Here is a 17,702-nt window from a genome sequence, read left to right as displayed (position 1 = left end):
CACAGGAGTTTGCAAATGAGTGGCCCCTCCTTTCAGTTCCCTCCTAGACTGCCACTTCCCTTCCATCAGTGTCATGAAATACATCTATGACTGACACTGTTATAGAAGGCACAGAATTTTCAGGGCTGGCTCAGAATGTATACCAGGACACAGAAAGTATCTCCATAGAGACTTCCCTGGTGGGGCAGTGCTTAAGACTCTGCGCTCCCAATGTAGAGGGCCTGGGTTCGTCCCTGGTCAGGGAATAGATCCCACACGCATGCCACAACTAAGAGTACGCATGCCACAACTAAGAATTCACATGCCACAACTAAGACGCAACCAAATAAATAAATATTAAAAAAAGAAAGAAAGAAAGGAAGGAAGGAAGGAAGAAAAAGAAAGAAAGAAAGAAAGAAAGAAAGAAAGAAAGAAAGAAAGAAAGAAAGAAAGAAAGAAAGAAAGAAAGAAAGAAAGAAAGAAAGAAAGAAAGTATCTCTATAGCCATGGTTATTAGTTTCTGACTTTGGTGCCCTGGATAAAGAGAAGTTCCTTCTTTCCTTTTTGCTCACCTTCTGCCCTAGCACTCCTTACTGTAGGAATCTTCTACTCACACTCTACTGTCATGTGTTTTCACTTGTCCAGAAATACCGGTTTGAATTTTGCCAAGACTTCCTAATTGTCTTTCAATTTTGAATAAGGCCTTTGGCTATGCCTTTTTTTTTTTTTAATCCTTCTTGATTGGTATCAATATAGATCGATCGCTCTAGTTAGAGCAACATTTGCGCACTCCATTCACTTAATGGTATCTCTCTTTCCTAAGTCACTATCCCCGAGCTCCAGTGAGCCTGGCAGAGGTCCACTCCATTTGGCACTGCCCTAGAGACTGCCCCTTAACCTAAGGCATTTCTGTTTCTCAGGACCCTCTGCACAAGGAGACTTCCACTATTTTCCAAAGCATATAAGTAAGGGCTTCCTCAGACAGTTTGGTTCACTTTAAATGTTACAGTTAGTCCAGTGATATATAGGAGAAAGACATAACCTGTCTTCACAGCAAGCAGGTTTACTTCTGAGCTTAAGAATAAAGTTAAACCAAGAGTTCCCAGCTTCCCAAGTCCTTCCCAGTTCCTGGCACTTGGAAACACAAGGGTCCAACACCCTTCTTTCCTTTTTCATTGATAAAAGTTTTCATTTTAGATGGATTACGCAAGAAGGTAGGTTTGGAAAGCACAGGTGGGAAAAGAGTCAAACCTATCTTTCTAGCAGCTTTAAGATCACTCAAGCCAGTAAGAAGCTGTGGGTGATAACGTTTATTTGTTTCCATTTTGTCCAGCTCTGCTCATTTGTTGCCATTAAATCAGCTGTAAAACATTTTTGCAATGAAAATAATTTTTTTTTACCTCCTGGGCTCTTCAAAAGCATTTTAGATCTTCAGATTTTTGCAGGCACAATACTTACTTTTCAATAAATTTATCTTCAGATGAATCTGTCATTGGCCAATAATAACTGTTAACATTTACGAATTATTCACAACGTGCTGGGTGCTGGGTACTATTCTGAGCTTTTTCCGTGGGTTAAATCATTCTGTTCTCACAATGACTCTCTGATGTGGTTAATATTATCCCCACTTCATAGATGAGGAAACTGAGGCATAGTAACTCGCAAGGGGCCCACCCAGCTAGAAAATGGGGAATCATGGTCCACGCCCAGGCAGTCCTGCCTCCAGAGCACATGCCATTTGCCACAGGCTCTGCTGCCATTTTTAGTTTTGACGTGCTGATCTTCACACTCACAGAGGCCAGAACATGATGGCCTTGAACAGAACGATAACAATTACGTAGGAGAAGACTGTGAAAGCTAAGAGTCCAATTCCTTGCAGACAAAAATCCACAAATGACTGGGCCAGAATCATCCAGCACGCAAACACAACGTACAGACGCTTTCCATTTACATTCATGCTGTTCTGTGTGGTCTCGGACTTCAGTAAAAGCTGTTATTTCAAAGCTGGCACAGCATCCAGGTGCAGAGGGCTGAGGCCGGCTGCTTGCAGCATATTGTGTGATGCATTATTTAGAGACGCTGTGATGTCATATCTATCAGAGACCTTCTCCAGACATTAATTCCTTGGAAATCCATACTCAAAAGGCATCTCTAACACTCATCAGAACTGAATGCTTGCCGTATGAATTCCTGCTATTTGTCTTCAGGAAAGTCTGGGTAATGATCCTGCATAGACAATTTCCCCAAGTCAAAGATTTTAGTAAAATCTCAATATCCAGCTTCCTCAACAGGAGAGTCAACTTACATCCTCAAAGGTTTGTCACACGCATCCCCTCCAACGCACAGCATATTAAAGAAAACAAACTAGACATTCAAGCCCAGGAAAAGGCAGAAATGTTAATCCTAAATTCTAAAGTGGTTTGGTACCTCCCCTCTCCCCATACACACTCCATACTCCTTTAAAATACTCCGGGAAAGTACACACCCCACAAATGTATTTAAAACCTCATATCCCCTATATCACATCAAACATTACATTTTTTTTAAAAAGTCATCCCAACTTAGAAGCAGAGAATCCATTTTTACAACTGGTGATCCACGTAAGGGACCAGAGAAACTGGGTCATGGAAACCCTCTGTCTAAATAGTACTTGAGTGTTTGTTGGCTCCAGTATCTAGCTTCTGAGAATAATGACCCTTCAGGCATGCAATTCCCTTGGTGGGGAGGTTTGCGTGAATTGTCATTAGTAGAAAATAAAAATAAAAACATTTTGAAATAATCATACTAAGAGCAAGCATCAAAGACCAGAGCAAGCCAACAGGCTGGAGAGGTCGGCTGGGCTCAGAAACAGCCACATGGCAGTTTTCCCACGAGGTCTGAGGCCTCAAAGAAAGTCAGGTGCTCAGGCAACCCCTCCGAAGGCTACCTGTGCACCTGTGTCTGCACCACACATCCCCTGCCCCTATTCTGCCTGCCAGCACCCAGCGATGGGTGAACTGAGGGCATCTGTCAGAGGGGTGGGGACCCTTCCTTACGTGCCATGCTCTGGGGTTTGCCCGGGGAGGTCCACGCAGCCCAAAACTCCACTGCCTTCTCAGAGACGCTTTGTGCAAGACAGGCAGGGGCTGCAGGGCTCCTGAGCACCCTTGGGACTGGAGGAAAAACAAGCCTCAACATCCTCTTTTGAGTGGACTAAACAACAGATGGCCACTGGTTTCCAGTTTCTACCAGAGGGAAGGAAATAAGTACGCCGGACTGTTATTTGTAGCCTCCCTAGAATCCTCACTTTCCAGGCAGAGGCCCAGAAAAAACAAAAATTACCCAGGAGCCCAATTCTGGAGGTGAAAGTGAAGACCCTGTCAGTATTTTTTTTCTCACTTTCCAGAAGCCCCTATGCTTCCTCTGGCACCAGACATTTAGGCAGAAATGTGCCCTCACTCTTCCCCTGGCCCTACCTCAGGGCAAATAAGTAACTTTTCCCCTCCAGTGTCAGTAGGGTAGACTGTGTGTTTCCTGAGAGTAAGAGCTGTGTCTTCCTCAGGGTCCACAGTGCCTGGCACTCATGTATAGATTTACAGTGATAACTGTTTTCTGATAGATTGTCAGGTTGAGGGGCAGGACAAGGCAGAGCAGAGGATGATGGTTGTAAAAAGAGATGGCATTTACTGAACACTGACTATATCCCATCTTGACCTCACCCTTGGAGGTTGGGCCTATTGTTGGGCTCATTTTACAGATGAGGAAACTGAGGCACAACAAGGTTAAATCACTTGCTCCAAAGGAGCAATCCAGGAAGTTGACGAGCTGGGACTCAACCCTAGGTTGTCTGGCTGCAGAGACTGGAAGGGGAAGGGCAGGGAAAGATGCAAGAAGTAAAAGGTGGGCCCTTTTTCTCAAGGAAATTAAAATTAATTGAGATGATGAGGCCAGGCATTCCCAGATGGCCATGTGCCTGCAATGCCACGCACTGCCATGAAGTTTTCTTCACTGGTCCATAAAGGAATGAGAACAAGCAGAAGGAAATATTTACCAAGTGAGCTGTGTTCATCTAGTAAGGACAGTCCCGGGTTGTCTTTTTTAAGTAGATAATTACATTTATTTACAGGGTACAAAAGAGAAGAGCTACACAGGGGAGCACAGTGGGACAGGTCTTCCTATCACCCCTGTCCTTCAGCGACCCAGAGCCTCTCCCTAGAAGCAACAGCCTCTAGAAGATTCTTGTGTATCAGGACAATTCTTTACATGAGATTATATCTTTCCTACTACTTGGGGTGTTGAAACATCCTTCATTCGTGGGATGATAAAGACGGTTGATGACGGTGCTGTTGGTTTTTAATGTCCTGACAAAAGAGAGAAAGAAAGAAGGAAGGAAGTGAAGCAGGGAAGCAGAGGAGGCAGAGCAGGAAAGAGAAAAGCCAGCCACTCCGCACTCACTCTCTAAATACATCCAGCAAGATGATGAAATGGATACTGTGTGAGGTTGCACAGGCAAGCTCTGGGCTCGGGTCAGAGATCTGAGTCCTCTGGCCTGTCCCTTCTGAAATGGGCGGCTCTGGACAAGTCCCTGCCCCTTGGCGGCCTCTGCACTGTCCCGGGGAGAGACGAGATGGACAGGCTGCATTTCAGGTGCAGAGAGAGAGAGGCAGGAGGCCTGGAAGAGAGGGCCTCCTGGAACTTTGGGAGAGGACACAGGACAGAGGTGGGAATGTCCAGCCACCCAGGGGCAGAGTGGGCAGTGGGGGGGCCTGGGAGAGAAGGCAGGCCAGATGAGGGGTCCCTGAGCCCACCGAAGAGTGGAGGCAGCAGAGCCAACCCACAGGCACGTCGGCAGGGCCCTCGAGAGACGGGAGCCTGCTCGGAAGGGAAACTGGTCCCCGGAAGTCTGCAAGGGACTGTTTCAACGCAGTGGACGCCCCCTGCCAGCTCTTATCGAGGAGCTGCTGCTGTCGCCTGCCTGGGCCCCCCTGCCCCCGCTGCCACCCCCGGGGCTGCTGCCGTGGAGAGCTATCTGGGGGAAGCAGAAGAAACTAGTGAGTATAAATTTAGTACCATTTAAACAGCAAGTTCCCAGAGCCCAGCGGCAGGGGGCCGAGGGCATTACTCAACCCCAGGGAGGGAAGTGACTCAGTTCACCCAGGAAGCCCTAGGAAATGGCCCAGCCACGCACCTGCCTAGTTTCCACAATTTCTAACAGTAAAGAAAAGAAACATCAGTTCAAATACAAAGTCTGTAGAGGCAAGTAAAGCACCCCGAGCGCCTGGCACCCACCAGTCCACAAGCTGCCCGCGGCAACGGTCACAGTCGGCACCGTGATCTCAGCCGGCTTGGGGGCGGGGGACCACACATGTATAAACACCACCCCTTGCCCGGTCCAGCCTCTCTGTGCCTGCTTCGTTCTCCCTGAACCCATAGGCCTGGTCCAGTGATGTTCTGCAGGGAAAATTTCCCCCAGCGGCCAAGCCAGCCCTGCCACTGGGTTGTTATAACAAAGACATTAAACTGTTATGTCAACTGTCATCTTTAAATAAAAACTTAAGCCCGGCAATAAATCTGAAACTGGTCTCGGAGGTTTAATGGGATAATGTACAACAGGCTCAGGGCAGGGGGAGGGGGAGGGGGAGGGGGAGGGGGAGGGGGGAATTCCCCTGGCGGGTTCAGCCCTCCATCTGGTCGCAGGGGGTGGTGGAAGGCTGTGGCTTTGGCTTTGCTTTTCAAGTGAAGAGCATCCCGGTTACCATCAACAATGCAAGTCGCCGTGCGGGGCAGGGTGGGTGCACAGAATCCTTCAAGGGGGGCTCACACGTCAGTGGCATGAGAATCAACTGTGTGCTTGTCAAAAATGCAGCCAACTCTCCCTCCCACCTCGGGTCCCCAAGACTGAATCGGGGGGGGGGGTCTGGGGCACAGCCTTGAAAGCTGCATTTTATCGAGCCCATCCCCTCCCCCTTGTGGTTCATGAACACACTTTGAGAAACCTCAGAAAGCAGAAGATTTGCACTTTGAATCGCACTTCGAAACTTGGAATTGAGGGTTGGGAGCGCCAAACCTCAGTGTAAAGACATTGTCTCCCATAAGATTTTGTGGAAAAGCAGGAAAGGTTTGGAATAAAGACGGAGTTGGGAGGTAGGACTGCAGCCAGGTCCAAATCACGGTCCGGCAGGGACGGATCCAGATTTTGTGGGGCCAGAAGCTTATATACTTTGGAGAGCCACTTTCTGAAAAATAATTCAAAATCACACACACACACAAATTCAGTGCAGGGTCCCATGGATCACTTGGCTGGCTTCCCAGGGCCTGTGCCTTGGGCCCACATTCCCCCTTTCTCACTGCTGGGCGGTGATGAGCAAACTGGCAGGGGCTCATTTGTCCTTCCCCATCAGGGGGTAGACATTAAATCCAAAAATCATAAGGAAATCGGGCTACTGGAAGCCAGGCATTTAATACAATCCATGATTTTTAGCTACTGATCTTTCTATTGGTGACCTAACCACATTTCATTAGCATTAAAACGTGTTACCCTGAAAGAGGTACACTCCACTGCTGTCCCTAAAACTGCCCCCAGTTTTTCTGGGGTACAACCTGCCCACATGCAACAGCACCCCAAAACCATGTACGTCCCATAATTTATTTGTTCTATTTGGAAGACTTCAACCCAAAAGTGACCTGTGCAGGGATGTTCAAAGCAGCAATATTTATAATAGGAAAAGGCAGAAAAGAGAACAGCTAACCATTATTACTCAGTAATGCCAGGCACTGTACTAGGGACTTCATACATATGCTTTCATGTATTTAATTCCACAACTCTATGAAACCCACTTTACAGATGGGAAAACAGACCCAGAGGTATGCTGGTAAACCAACTCTCCTGGGGGCGGGGGGGGGGGGGGACTTGATTTTTAGCATCTGCTGATTTCCATGGTGTAAATAGCCACTGAGAGCCAATTTCAAGCGTCCTATGGTTTAGCAACCAGCTCCCAAATTTCCCAATAATTTAACCATTGGCTCAGAGGTCAAGTAACTTGCCCAAGGTAGCTGAATGATAGAGTCAAGGTGGGAATCAGGAGTTTCACTTCAGAATCCAGGCTCTGAGCACCACTCCATAGGCCTGTGAATAACCAACAATAGGGAATGACTAAAATGAACACCCACAAGGGAATCCTTTGACCCACGGGCGACACAGAAATGTTTACATGACCACTAACACTAGTATAAGCAATTTACAGTAACTCTATGAAGTCCTATTTTATTAGAGTTGTTCTAAATATTAAATGCAAAAATATGCAAAATTTGATGGATGGGAAACAAGCTTCGATTTAGTGTTTAAAGAAGGGTATTTTATTCCCATTTTGCAGATCCTTGTCTGCAGAGAGGCTCCACAGCTAGCAGTGGTGGAGGTGGCATTTGGACCCTGCCAACCTACTTTTAGTCCATCCTCTTAACCACAGTGACCCTCATAAAATATGATATTAGGTGGAAAAAAAAAAAAAACACAGGCCAACATATACAGACGCTTGGTACTAGCAGAAGAGATTCTTGGAGTGGGAGGTGGCAGAAAAGCCTCTAAACTCCAGATTCAGGCCCAGCTGGGTTTGAAAGATTCTCCATCACCTAAGTGTGACTTGGGGCAAGTTACCTAACAGCTCCTGGTTTCAGTTCCCTTCTCCTAAAGTGGCGAGAACAAACGCCTATCTCAATGGGTTGCCCTAAGGGTAAAGAGAGAATTCACAGAACAGAGAGAACACAGACGTGGCCCACATTAAGCACTCAAATGGGCTTAGCTATTAAGAACAAAAAGGGTAAGATGGTTGGAATCAAGCGCATGGTTACATCTTCACCATAAGTTCTTTGCCTATCGAATCGCTCCAAACTGCGTCTGGTCCAGAGGGACAGGCTGGCCCCGAGTGACAGGCAAGCTGAATCCTTTGTAATATGGGCTCTTCCCCGGCGCAAACTGCAGATGCGCCCTTCACCTGGTATTCAATCTCCTCCTTCGCCCCACATTTCAGCTCTTCTATGCAGAACAGAAGACGCCCAGCAGCCCAGGCCTGGCCGCCCAGTCGGGTGCCTGGGGTCCAGGCATGCCCTTCCCCGGCGCCGCGCGGGCATCATTCGCACCGACGCCCGCAGCGGAGGCAGAGAACTCCAGAAGGGAGGGAACCCACGCGACATTCTGCTCTCGGAATCTAGAACCCATACTACCTCCAAAGTTTGGAGGTGTTTTGGATCTCCTTTTTCTCCCAGACCATCACTAAAAAGAAAACTGCTGTCGTTCCTCCTTTCAGACAAACTTCCTCTCCAGTGCTCCTCTCGGAGCTCTGCGCTCCCGCCGCGGCTGGGACCGCAGGGACGCTGGACAGAGCAGGGAGAAAAGGCGCGTTCGCCCGGGGCGCCCCTCGGCGCAGCATCGCAAAGCCGCGCCCAAGCCTGGGCAGGAGGGAAGGATGCCCGGCCCGGGGAGGCTCATCGCAGTGCCTGGGGGCGCCCCAATCCCCAGCACGCGGGGCCGCGGGAGCTGCTTACCTGACGGCGGCCGCTTCCTGCTCAGCCGACTCACGGCGCGGTTAAACATCGCCGCGGGTACCCCGGGGAGGAAGGAGGAGCAGCCGAGCGGCGCGGCAGCTGAGCCAGAGGAAAGCGAGGAGGAGGAGGCCGAGGAGGAGGAGGAGCCCGCTCAGCACCGCCCCGGAGTGCGCGGCCCCCACCCTGCCGCCCTCCTCCAGGCCAGGCGCCGCGTGGCGCGCTCCTTGCGCCCTGCGGGCCCGCCCCAGCGTGGGCCCCGCGGTCCCGCCCCAGGGTGCCTGGGCGGGCAGGGCGCACCCGGGTGACTCCCAAATGCCAAGACCCGGCCCAGATCCCGGGACGGAGCGCACTCGCTCGGGGGAAGTAGCCCGCGCCGCCCGGCACTGAGGAACCCTGCCCAGGCAGTTCGCTCGTGCCGAGGACCCCTCGCTGCCCGGCGGGGTTCTCCAGAGAAGCCGCCCGAGCCGCGCCCGGCCCTGCCGGCTCCCAGCGCCAGTGCCCATCCCGGCCTCCTGCCCTCTCCCTGCAGCCTGAGAAACGGGCGCGGCGCCTCGCGCGCACTGCGCTTCGTGGCTCCGCGCGCTTTGCTGGGCGGCAGGCGAGGGCCGCCTCCTAGTTCAGAGAGACCGCGAAGCCGCGGCCTCGTGGTTCTGCAAAACCCAGGTGCGGCCCACGGCCTTCGCCTCCTTGCCCTCGGGTTCCAGGATGCCCGCGCGCCCGGGCTTGCCCGTCCCGCGACTCCGCGGGCGCTGGGCCTTCGCACGGCCGTGAAAGCCAGTGGGGCGTAGCCAGGAGCCCGGCCGCGGGGGCCGCGGGCGGGGCGCGCTGAGCCGGAGCCGGTGGGCGCCCTCTCCCGGGCCGCGCTGCGCGGGCGCCGAAACTTGGGCGCCTTCTGCTCTTGGTCTTGAGGCTCCAAAGGCGGACCCCGGGGGAATTCCGTAGGAACCCCTCAGGTTTCAGCGCGGAGCGATGCCTCCGCCCCGCACACCGGCTGGCGGGAGACACTAACTTTGGGCACACGAGGCGCACCTTTCAGCAGGGCCTTTGCGCTCAACGCTTGGAATCACGGGCCGCGCTGAGCTCTGCTTCTGATTTCTCCGCTCCCGCCGCCAGTCACCTGCTCAGCGCCGCCAGCTCCACTCGAATCTGTTATCACATTTCTTCTGCAAAACTGCCCAAGAGGGGGTATCATTAGCCCCATTTTCTTGAGGATTTGGTTTACGAGGAATTATCTTTCCGGCGAGTCCTATTTTTCTCCTGTGTATCTGGCTTTGTCTCTAAATTGGTCTTTATTTTTAGCTGTACTAATTGCTATTTTTCTAAACCGTTCCCCAGACGTCGGTCTCCCCTCCACCCATCCTTTCTCAGTATTTTCACTAGTTGGCACTTTCTTTTATATCTTCTATTCTGAGCTTCCCATTCCGCTAATTTTTCCTCCCTCCCTCTACCCACCCTTCCTTCCCAATCCCACCCCCATCTCTGGCCGTCTACGTTTGCTTCTCATTTCTCTCCCTCCCTTCCCTTCCCCTCTCAAAATATTCTCCTCAGAGTATTTCTCAGCACCCTGCCCCTCTGCTGCGGAGAGAGGCTTTTCTAGCTCGTGAAGGTTACGAGGGGGGGGGGGGGCGGCGAGGGGGGGCGGTGTTCCGCTGCAACTTTAGAAGGCCACGGTGACCAGGAACAGAGTTCGAACCATCTGAGAAGCTCGGTTTTTAAATCGTCTCCTGCTGTCGGCCTCCTCCGGGCCTGGGTTCCTGCCAGCTTCCTCTCCGTTGTAACGGGATTGAACCGTGATGCTTAAACTACAGGCAGCAGGTTCAGCCATTGTAAGAGCAGGACTTTTAAACTCTGCAAAGTCCTGCATCCACTGCATTCTCGTAACAGTAACCAAGGAATTTGTGCAGCACCTCCCCAGAAAGCTTCTCCGGAGACCAAATTACAAGTCATTCTAACACAGGAAATAGAGAGACTGGCACAGTGGGTGCAAGTTAAGCACAGCTAAGTGTTATGCCAGTTTTCCAGGTCCATCCTTGGCATGTCTGGAAAAAACCTGCCGTGGCCTAGGACATCCTTATGAATCTGTCCTGAGCTAAGACTGCAGTCAAGCCTTTCCAAAATGAAGGAAAAATAGAACAGCTTCAAATCATTTTTACTGTTCTATTAGCATATCAGCTAGTGAGCACAAAAATAAAGACCCAAGGTATAATGCTCATAGTTTAAAAGTTGTTTCAGGGCATGAAAAGCCTGTCCTCATGAAATTGCTATAAATACCTGTTTCAAGTATCTGAAGATCCAAAAGCCAGTTTTCAATGTGTGCTGTGCAAAAGACCAAGTATAGAAGTATAGGGCCTCACAGTTCCTAAGGCTTGCCAAAAGAAAACGCGCACGCACACACACCCCTCCCACACGATTCAAGTTCTGCCTGTGGTTTGCAATGGCTGAAGGTACTCTGCACCCAAATAGCATCACTCACTTTCTGTAGCTCATCTCAGGCCTTTACAAACGCTGGTAGCCAATCTGAGCAAGAAGAGGACAAGTGGTTTGGCCCCTTCCTACCCCTGCTGGTCTCACCTTTGGTTGAACAACTTTCATCCTGACCAGCCAAGGAGCAGGGGACTAGGATGTGTTCTGGTAAAGCAGAATTTCAGAGTGATCATTGACTCTGGAGTTCGACCTTTTAATTCTCAAAAACTTAAAAAAAAAAACAAAAACTGGTAAGCTGTGAATACATTATAGTCTTTTATAATTAAATGTATTTTAGAGTCTCTTATAAAGGATATTCTCAGCCATTTGAAGCAGGTGAGATATAGTAAAATAAGTAAATACATAAGTGCCCAGCTTGGAGTCAAGAGACGTACTAATCCTGGCTATATAGCAGACCAGCTGTGTGTCTTTCCCTCCCTGCCCCCACCCCGCAGCTTGCAGGATCTCAGTTCCCTGACCAGGAATCAAATCTGCACCCTCCGCAGTGAAAGCACAGAGTCCTAACCACTGGACTGCCAGGGAATTCCCCAGCTGTGTCTATTTAAACACAACCTCCTAGGATTGGACAAGGAAAGGGTGCCACCTACATTCTAAGGGCGTGGTGTTCACTAGCAATAAACAAGAAAGCACCTGGCACAGTGCCCAGCACATGTAGGCATGCAAAAATGTGCTGGAATCTGAATTACTCCCCCTACAATGCTGTTTTAATAAACAATAAACTTTAGCTTATATGCAGTGAAAAGTGGCATTTTAAAAAGAAATTATAGCAAGTTGGCAGAGTTAGTAACAGCATGATGCAATTGACACAGTGAAAGCAGGGAAAGTAAATTGTTACAACCTCTCTGGAAGGCAAGAGGGGCAGATGTGTTAAGATGATATTTGGCAACATGCATAAGAGCCTTCAAAATGTTTATACCATTGGACCAGTGAATAATTCTACAACTGGTAATTTATGCCAAAGAAAGAATAAAAAATACAAAGATTTATGTGCAAAGTTGAACATCATAACACTTCTTTTGTCAGTGCTATTTATGGTAGCCATAAATGCCCATTAATAGAATGACTAAGTTACAGTATATTCCTATGATGGAATATTGAGCAGTTGTAAGAGCTGAATGAAGAATATTTGGTGATGTAGGGAACATGCTTGAGAAGCTATCATTGAAAAAAGCAGGATACAAATATAGAGACAGTTTTCAGTGGGAGAGGAGAGAAATACAGTGTATTTATGGATAAGAAGCTTGAAGGAAAGAATTCCAAAATGTTACTAGCATTTATCTCTAGATGTTGGGATAATGGGTGATTTTAATTTTCATTATTATATTTTCCCATCTTACAAAATTTCTGCAATGAATATGCTTTTCAGTGGAAAAGTAGTTGGAAATTGATCAAAATATCAGGTTTAATCTACAAATATTTAAGCCCACATCTTTACAACGTTAGTTGTGCTTTCTTTAAACAATTTCCCATGGAAGGAGCAAGCAGACATTGATTGACTGCCTTTCCCATCTTTGATCTCCTTTGCTTTTCAAGTCACACATTCATGGCATATCACAGCTGGATGGATCCTTGGAGATCAGCATATTACATTGCAGATCAAGAAAATGAGGCCCAGATGGCTTTGGCTAGGAGTGAGGCTAGGTTTCCTGAGTCATAGGAAGGTGGTCTTCCTGGTACAGCATTATCTTGTACCATGCTGCATCCGTGAAGATGCACCTAAAAAAGGAAGACCTTTATGTACGTTTAAGATTTAAATTGGGGACTTCCTAGGTGGTGCAGTGGTTAAGCACCTGAATCCGCCTGCCAGTGCAGGGGACACGGGTTCGAGCTCTGCTCCAGGAAGAACCCACACACCTTGGAGCAACTAAGCTGATGTGCTACAACTATTGAACCTGGGCTCTAGTGCCCCTGAGCCACAACTATTGAGCCCACGTGCCCCAACTACTGAAGCCCGCATGCCTACAGCCCGTGCTCCACAACAAGAGAAGCCACTGGAATGAAAAGCCCACACAACGCAACGAAGGGTAGCCCCCGCTCTCTGCAAACTAGAGAAAGCCCCTGTACAGCAACGAAGACCCAATGCCGCCAATAAATTAATTAATTAATTAAAAAAATAAAAAATAAAGTAAAAAAGATTTAAATCAGGATTCCTGCTAAATAAAGGCAGATTAATTATATCAGCATGCAGTCGTGCTTGTATTTCTCCAATCTCAAAGAAAAAAAGAAAAAAGTTCTTTGTCGCTCTATTTCACTGCAGCACTTCTCAGCAAAGTAGCTCAAGAGTTGTCTGTACTCACTGTCTCCCATCCCTTTGCTCCCGCTCTCCTAAGCCTTCTCCTGTCTGCTTGCTTCTCCACCACCCCACTCAACTGCTCTTGCAAAGCCACAGTGGCATGCCCCTTGGGAAATCTAAGGGTCAGTTCTGTCTCCGTCTTACCTGACCCACTGTCAGCATCGGACCCTGTTGATCCCTCTCTCCCTCTTGAACCACGTTCTTCCTTTGACTTCCAAGACACCACACTCTCCTAGTGTTCTTTCTGCCACATTTGCTGTCCCCACCGCCACCTCTCCTTCCTCCTAAAGGTGGGAACTGCCTGCTTAGTTTTTGGATCTCTTGTCCTGCACACTTACTCCCTTGACCTTCTCATCGAGTCTCGTGGCTTTTAATACCATTTAAAAAAATGGACTTTGGGGACTTCTCTGGCAGTTCAGTGGTTAAGACTCTACACTTCACACTTCCACTGCAGGGGGCATGAGTTCAATCCCTGGTCAGGGAACTAAGATCCCACATTCTGCATGGCATAGCCAAAAATAAATAAATAAATAAAAATAGACTTTGTTTTTAGAACAATTTTGGTTCCACAGCAGAATTAAACAGAAAACACATAGAGTTCCCATGTACCCCTCACTCCCCCCCTCCCCACACAGCCTCCCCCACCATCCACCTTCCCCACCAGGGTGGTACACTTGTTACAAGCAGTGATATTTTCATCCAAGTACATGTGAAATACCATTTTTCATTTTTAACTTTTTTTTTTTTTTGGCCTCACCACTTGGTTTGTGGGATCTTAGTTCCCCGATCAGGGATTGAACCTGGGACCTTGGCAGTGAAAGGGCTGAGTCATAACCGCTGGACCGCCAGGGAATTCCCTGAAATACCATTTTCAGACCACAGAACTCCCATGTTGACATCTCCAGACTGGACTTTCCTGTTTGACATCTCCTCTTGGATGCTGACTAAGACGTCTCAAACTGAGGGTGTCCGAGACGGATCCTCCTCTTCCTGCCCACACCTGTTCCACCCACAGCCTACTCCTCTCAACTGAAGACAGCTCCACCCTTGCCGTTGCTCAGAGTAATTATCTTGGAGTCATTTCTGATCATCCTTTTTCTCACATCTCACATCTAGTCCATCAAGTAACTCTGCAGGCTCTACCTTCAAAATAAATCCAGAAGCCACGCTTGCACCACCTCCATCCGCACATCACCCTCATCCAAGTCACCATCCAGTGGCCTGATTTACTGCAGCAGCCTCCTAACAGGTCACCCTGCTTCCAATTGCCATAGTCTATTCTAAACCTAACAACCAGAGTGAGCCTTTAGAAACAAGGGAAGTCGCACCATATCAACCCTCCACTCAAAACTGTAGTGGCTTCCCATGTGGCCCCAAAAGAATGCCTGAGACCTTATAAAGACTGACAAGAACCCACATGCCTGGGACCTCTCTTCCTCTCTGACCTCCTTTCCCGTTCTCCCCCCTCACTCATCTGCTCCAGCAAAACCTCCTCCTCATCCCTCAGCAAACCCCCCACAACAATCCCACCTCATGACCTTTGCACCGGCTGTTCCCTCTGTCTGGTACACTCTGCCCTGGGTATGCATGGTACGCTCTCTCAGTTTCTTCAGGGCTTTACCCAAATGTCACCTCATCAGTTTAAAATGGCAACCCCACCCCTGAACTTCCACGCCCCGTTTTCCTCTGTCTCCTCCATGTTTCTCCACAGTGCATATCACCTTCTAACGTACTGGAACTTACTTACTTACTATGTACATGTGTTGTCTGTTTCTCTGTATAGTCCCTACACTCACTCTACCCTCTCCTCTCCCTAGAATGTAAGCCCTGCTGTCCCAGCACCTAGAAGAGTGCTGTCACTCCGTGAGGACTCAACAAAAATGTGTTGATGAATTAAGAGCAGGAATACTTATCCCCTCTCTCCCAAAACTCCACTAAGATGACAGAAAAGACCTTATGAATACGATGTATTTTTATAATAAGGTACAAACCTGCCTGGACGAGGTGTACGGGAAAGGAGGCAATAAGGGAAGAGAGATTTCTTCCTCTATTAATTGAAGTATAGCTGATTTACAATATTATAAAATGTCAACCAATCTGAAAGCAGATAGAGCAGCAGAAACTGCTTGAACAATAGAAAGGAGCTACCACCAGATGTGGGCAGCTGGGCACCGGCGAGGAGGCCAGTGTACAATGCAGAGCCGCACATGAGCTCGTGACTGAAAGCCACAGGGCCACCGACCGCAGGGCAGGCAAGGGCTGGAAACGGGTTTTGGATAGATCTCTGTGTAAGGAGGCCTCAGTCTCCCTCCCACCCTAGCCCAGGAAACCAGAAATTGTTGTGGGAAATGTGGAGGCACAGAGGCTGTGGCCTTAGGGACCACTGGCTGGGCTGAGGAGCAAATGAGACTCTGGGCTGCATGAGAGTTAAGTGAAGGTCTGCATCCTGAATTGGGTGGCCCCTTCCCCTCCCTGCATCCAGAAAGCCAGCAGCCAGGTGTCCTGGACACATTTAATATCTCCCTCCACATAAGTAAAACACAATAAATATTGATATTTAGGGATTCCCCAAAGTTGTCACGTCTAACTAATCGTAGAGAAATACACTGTCCACAAGCCTGTTTCACACACATGCAACTTCTGAGAGCTTTTGACGCCTCCCTCTCAAATATGAAGGGTATGCAAGGGTCACAGACATTTAAGGAAAGCCTCCAACATGAGAGAGAGACCAGAACACACAGAAGATAAGAATTCAAGGGAAAGACAATAGAGAGAGTAGACTAAATCTTTAAAAAAAAAAACAACAAAAAACCTGTAATTACCTGAGAGAAAGTGAATCTATTTCATCCATAAGACAAGAAACAGAGCTTGGAATACAAATATAAAAACAAAACATTTTTTAAAGTGAGTTGGAAGAAAAAGTCAAGAAATTCTCTTAAAAATTAGAACAAAGGAAGAAATGTATAATAGGAAAGAAAGAAAACTAGTAGAGAATCAGTCCAAGTAATAGGAGTTCTAGAAAGACATTACAGAGAAAATAATGGAGAGGAAATTAAAGATACAATTCAAGAAAATTGTCCAGACTGAAGAAAACTCATCTCCAAATTGAAAGAGCCCGCAAAGTGGGCACAATGACACACCTACAATAAAGTACACCAGGCTGAAATTTCAAAACAGACAATTTCCAAAAGCTTACAGGAAAGCACACTACTGGTGGGAATATAAAATGGTATGACCACTTTGGAAAGTAGTTTGGAAGTTTCTTTAAAAGTCAAACATATACCCACTGTATAATTCAAACATTCCACTTCCAGGTATTTCCCCAAGGAAAATAAAAGCATATGTCTATACAAAGACTTGTACATCAACTTTCACAGCTGCTTTATTTGTAATATCCTCCAACTGGAAATAACCCAAATGTCCATCAACAGCTGGAGAGAGAAACAAATTGTGGTATATGCATACAATAGAATCAATATTCAAAAATAATGAATTATTGATACATTCAACAATGTGGATGAATCTCAAAACTATTATGCACAGTGAAAAAAGCCAAAAGGGGTACATACTGTATGATTCCATTTATGTAAAATTCTAGAAAATGCAAACTAAACTATAGTGACAGAAAGTAGATCAGTGGTTGCTTGGGGATAATAGGGAATGGGGTTGGGGAGGGTGTGGTGGGAAGGATGAATTTCAAAGCAGCACAAGGAGAGTTTTGAGGTGATGGATATGTTCATTATCTTGACTGTGGTGATGGTTTCACAGGTGTATACATTTGTCAAAACTTAAATTTCCTGCTTCCCTGGTGGCGCAGTGGTTAAAAATCCGCCTGCCAATGCAGGGGACATGGGTTCAGTCCTTGGTTGGGGAAGATCCCACATGCCACGGAGCAACTGAGCCCATGCACCACAACTACTGAGCCTGCGTGCCTCAATTGCTGAAGCCCACATGCCTGGAGCCCGTGCTCCAAAACAAGAGAAGCCTGTACAGCAACAAAGACCCAATGCAGCCAAAAATAAATAAATAAAACAAAAAAATAAATCTTAAAAAAAAAAACTTAAATCGCATACTTTATATATGTGCACTTCATTTTATATCAAGTATATGTCAATAAAGCTGTTTGTAAAATCACCTAGGATCTGGGAATGTAAAATGTCGCAGCCTCTTCAGAAATAGTTCGGCAGTTCCTCAAAAAGTTAAACATGAAATTACCATATAACTCAAAAATTCCACTTGTATGTATCCACCCAAGAGAAACGAAGACAAATGTCTACACTAAAACTTGTGCATGTGAACGTTCATAGCAACATTATCGATAATAGCTGAAAAGCGGAAACAACCCAAATGTCCATCAACTGGATAAACAGATGTTTTGTAACCATACACTAGAATATCACTCAGCAATAAAAAGGAATGAAGCCCT

The 17,702-nt window shown here is 47.7% G+C and overlaps 1 protein-coding gene across 2 annotated transcripts in view; it reads right to left on the bottom strand.

The window, feature by feature from the left end:
* The window catches only part of RGS10 (regulator of G protein signaling 10), a 36,873-nt gene extending 28,175 nt beyond the window's left edge, over nt 1-8,698 (bottom strand). Inside the window, exon 1 of one of the 2 annotated variants that reach the window (XM_057736245.1) lies at nt 8,500-8,698. In XM_057736245.1, coding sequence (XP_057592228.1) covers nt 8,500-8,548 — 49 coding nt within the window. In that variant the 5' untranslated portion in view covers nt 8,549-8,698. Of the gene's footprint in view, nt 1-3,014; nt 3,081-8,499 lie in introns of those variants that run through there. The other variant, XM_057736246.1, reaches the window with a different exon arrangement.
* Between the last annotated feature and the right edge of the window lie 9,004 nt (nt 8,699-17,702).

Source organism: Hippopotamus amphibius, chromosome 5, assembly GCF_030028045.1.
Source record: "Hippopotamus amphibius kiboko isolate mHipAmp2 chromosome 5, mHipAmp2.hap2, whole genome shotgun sequence".
In the NCBI taxonomy this organism is placed as follows: Eukaryota; Metazoa; Chordata; class Mammalia; order Artiodactyla; family Hippopotamidae; genus Hippopotamus; species Hippopotamus amphibius.
This window is presented reverse-complemented; position numbering and strand designations above follow the sequence as displayed.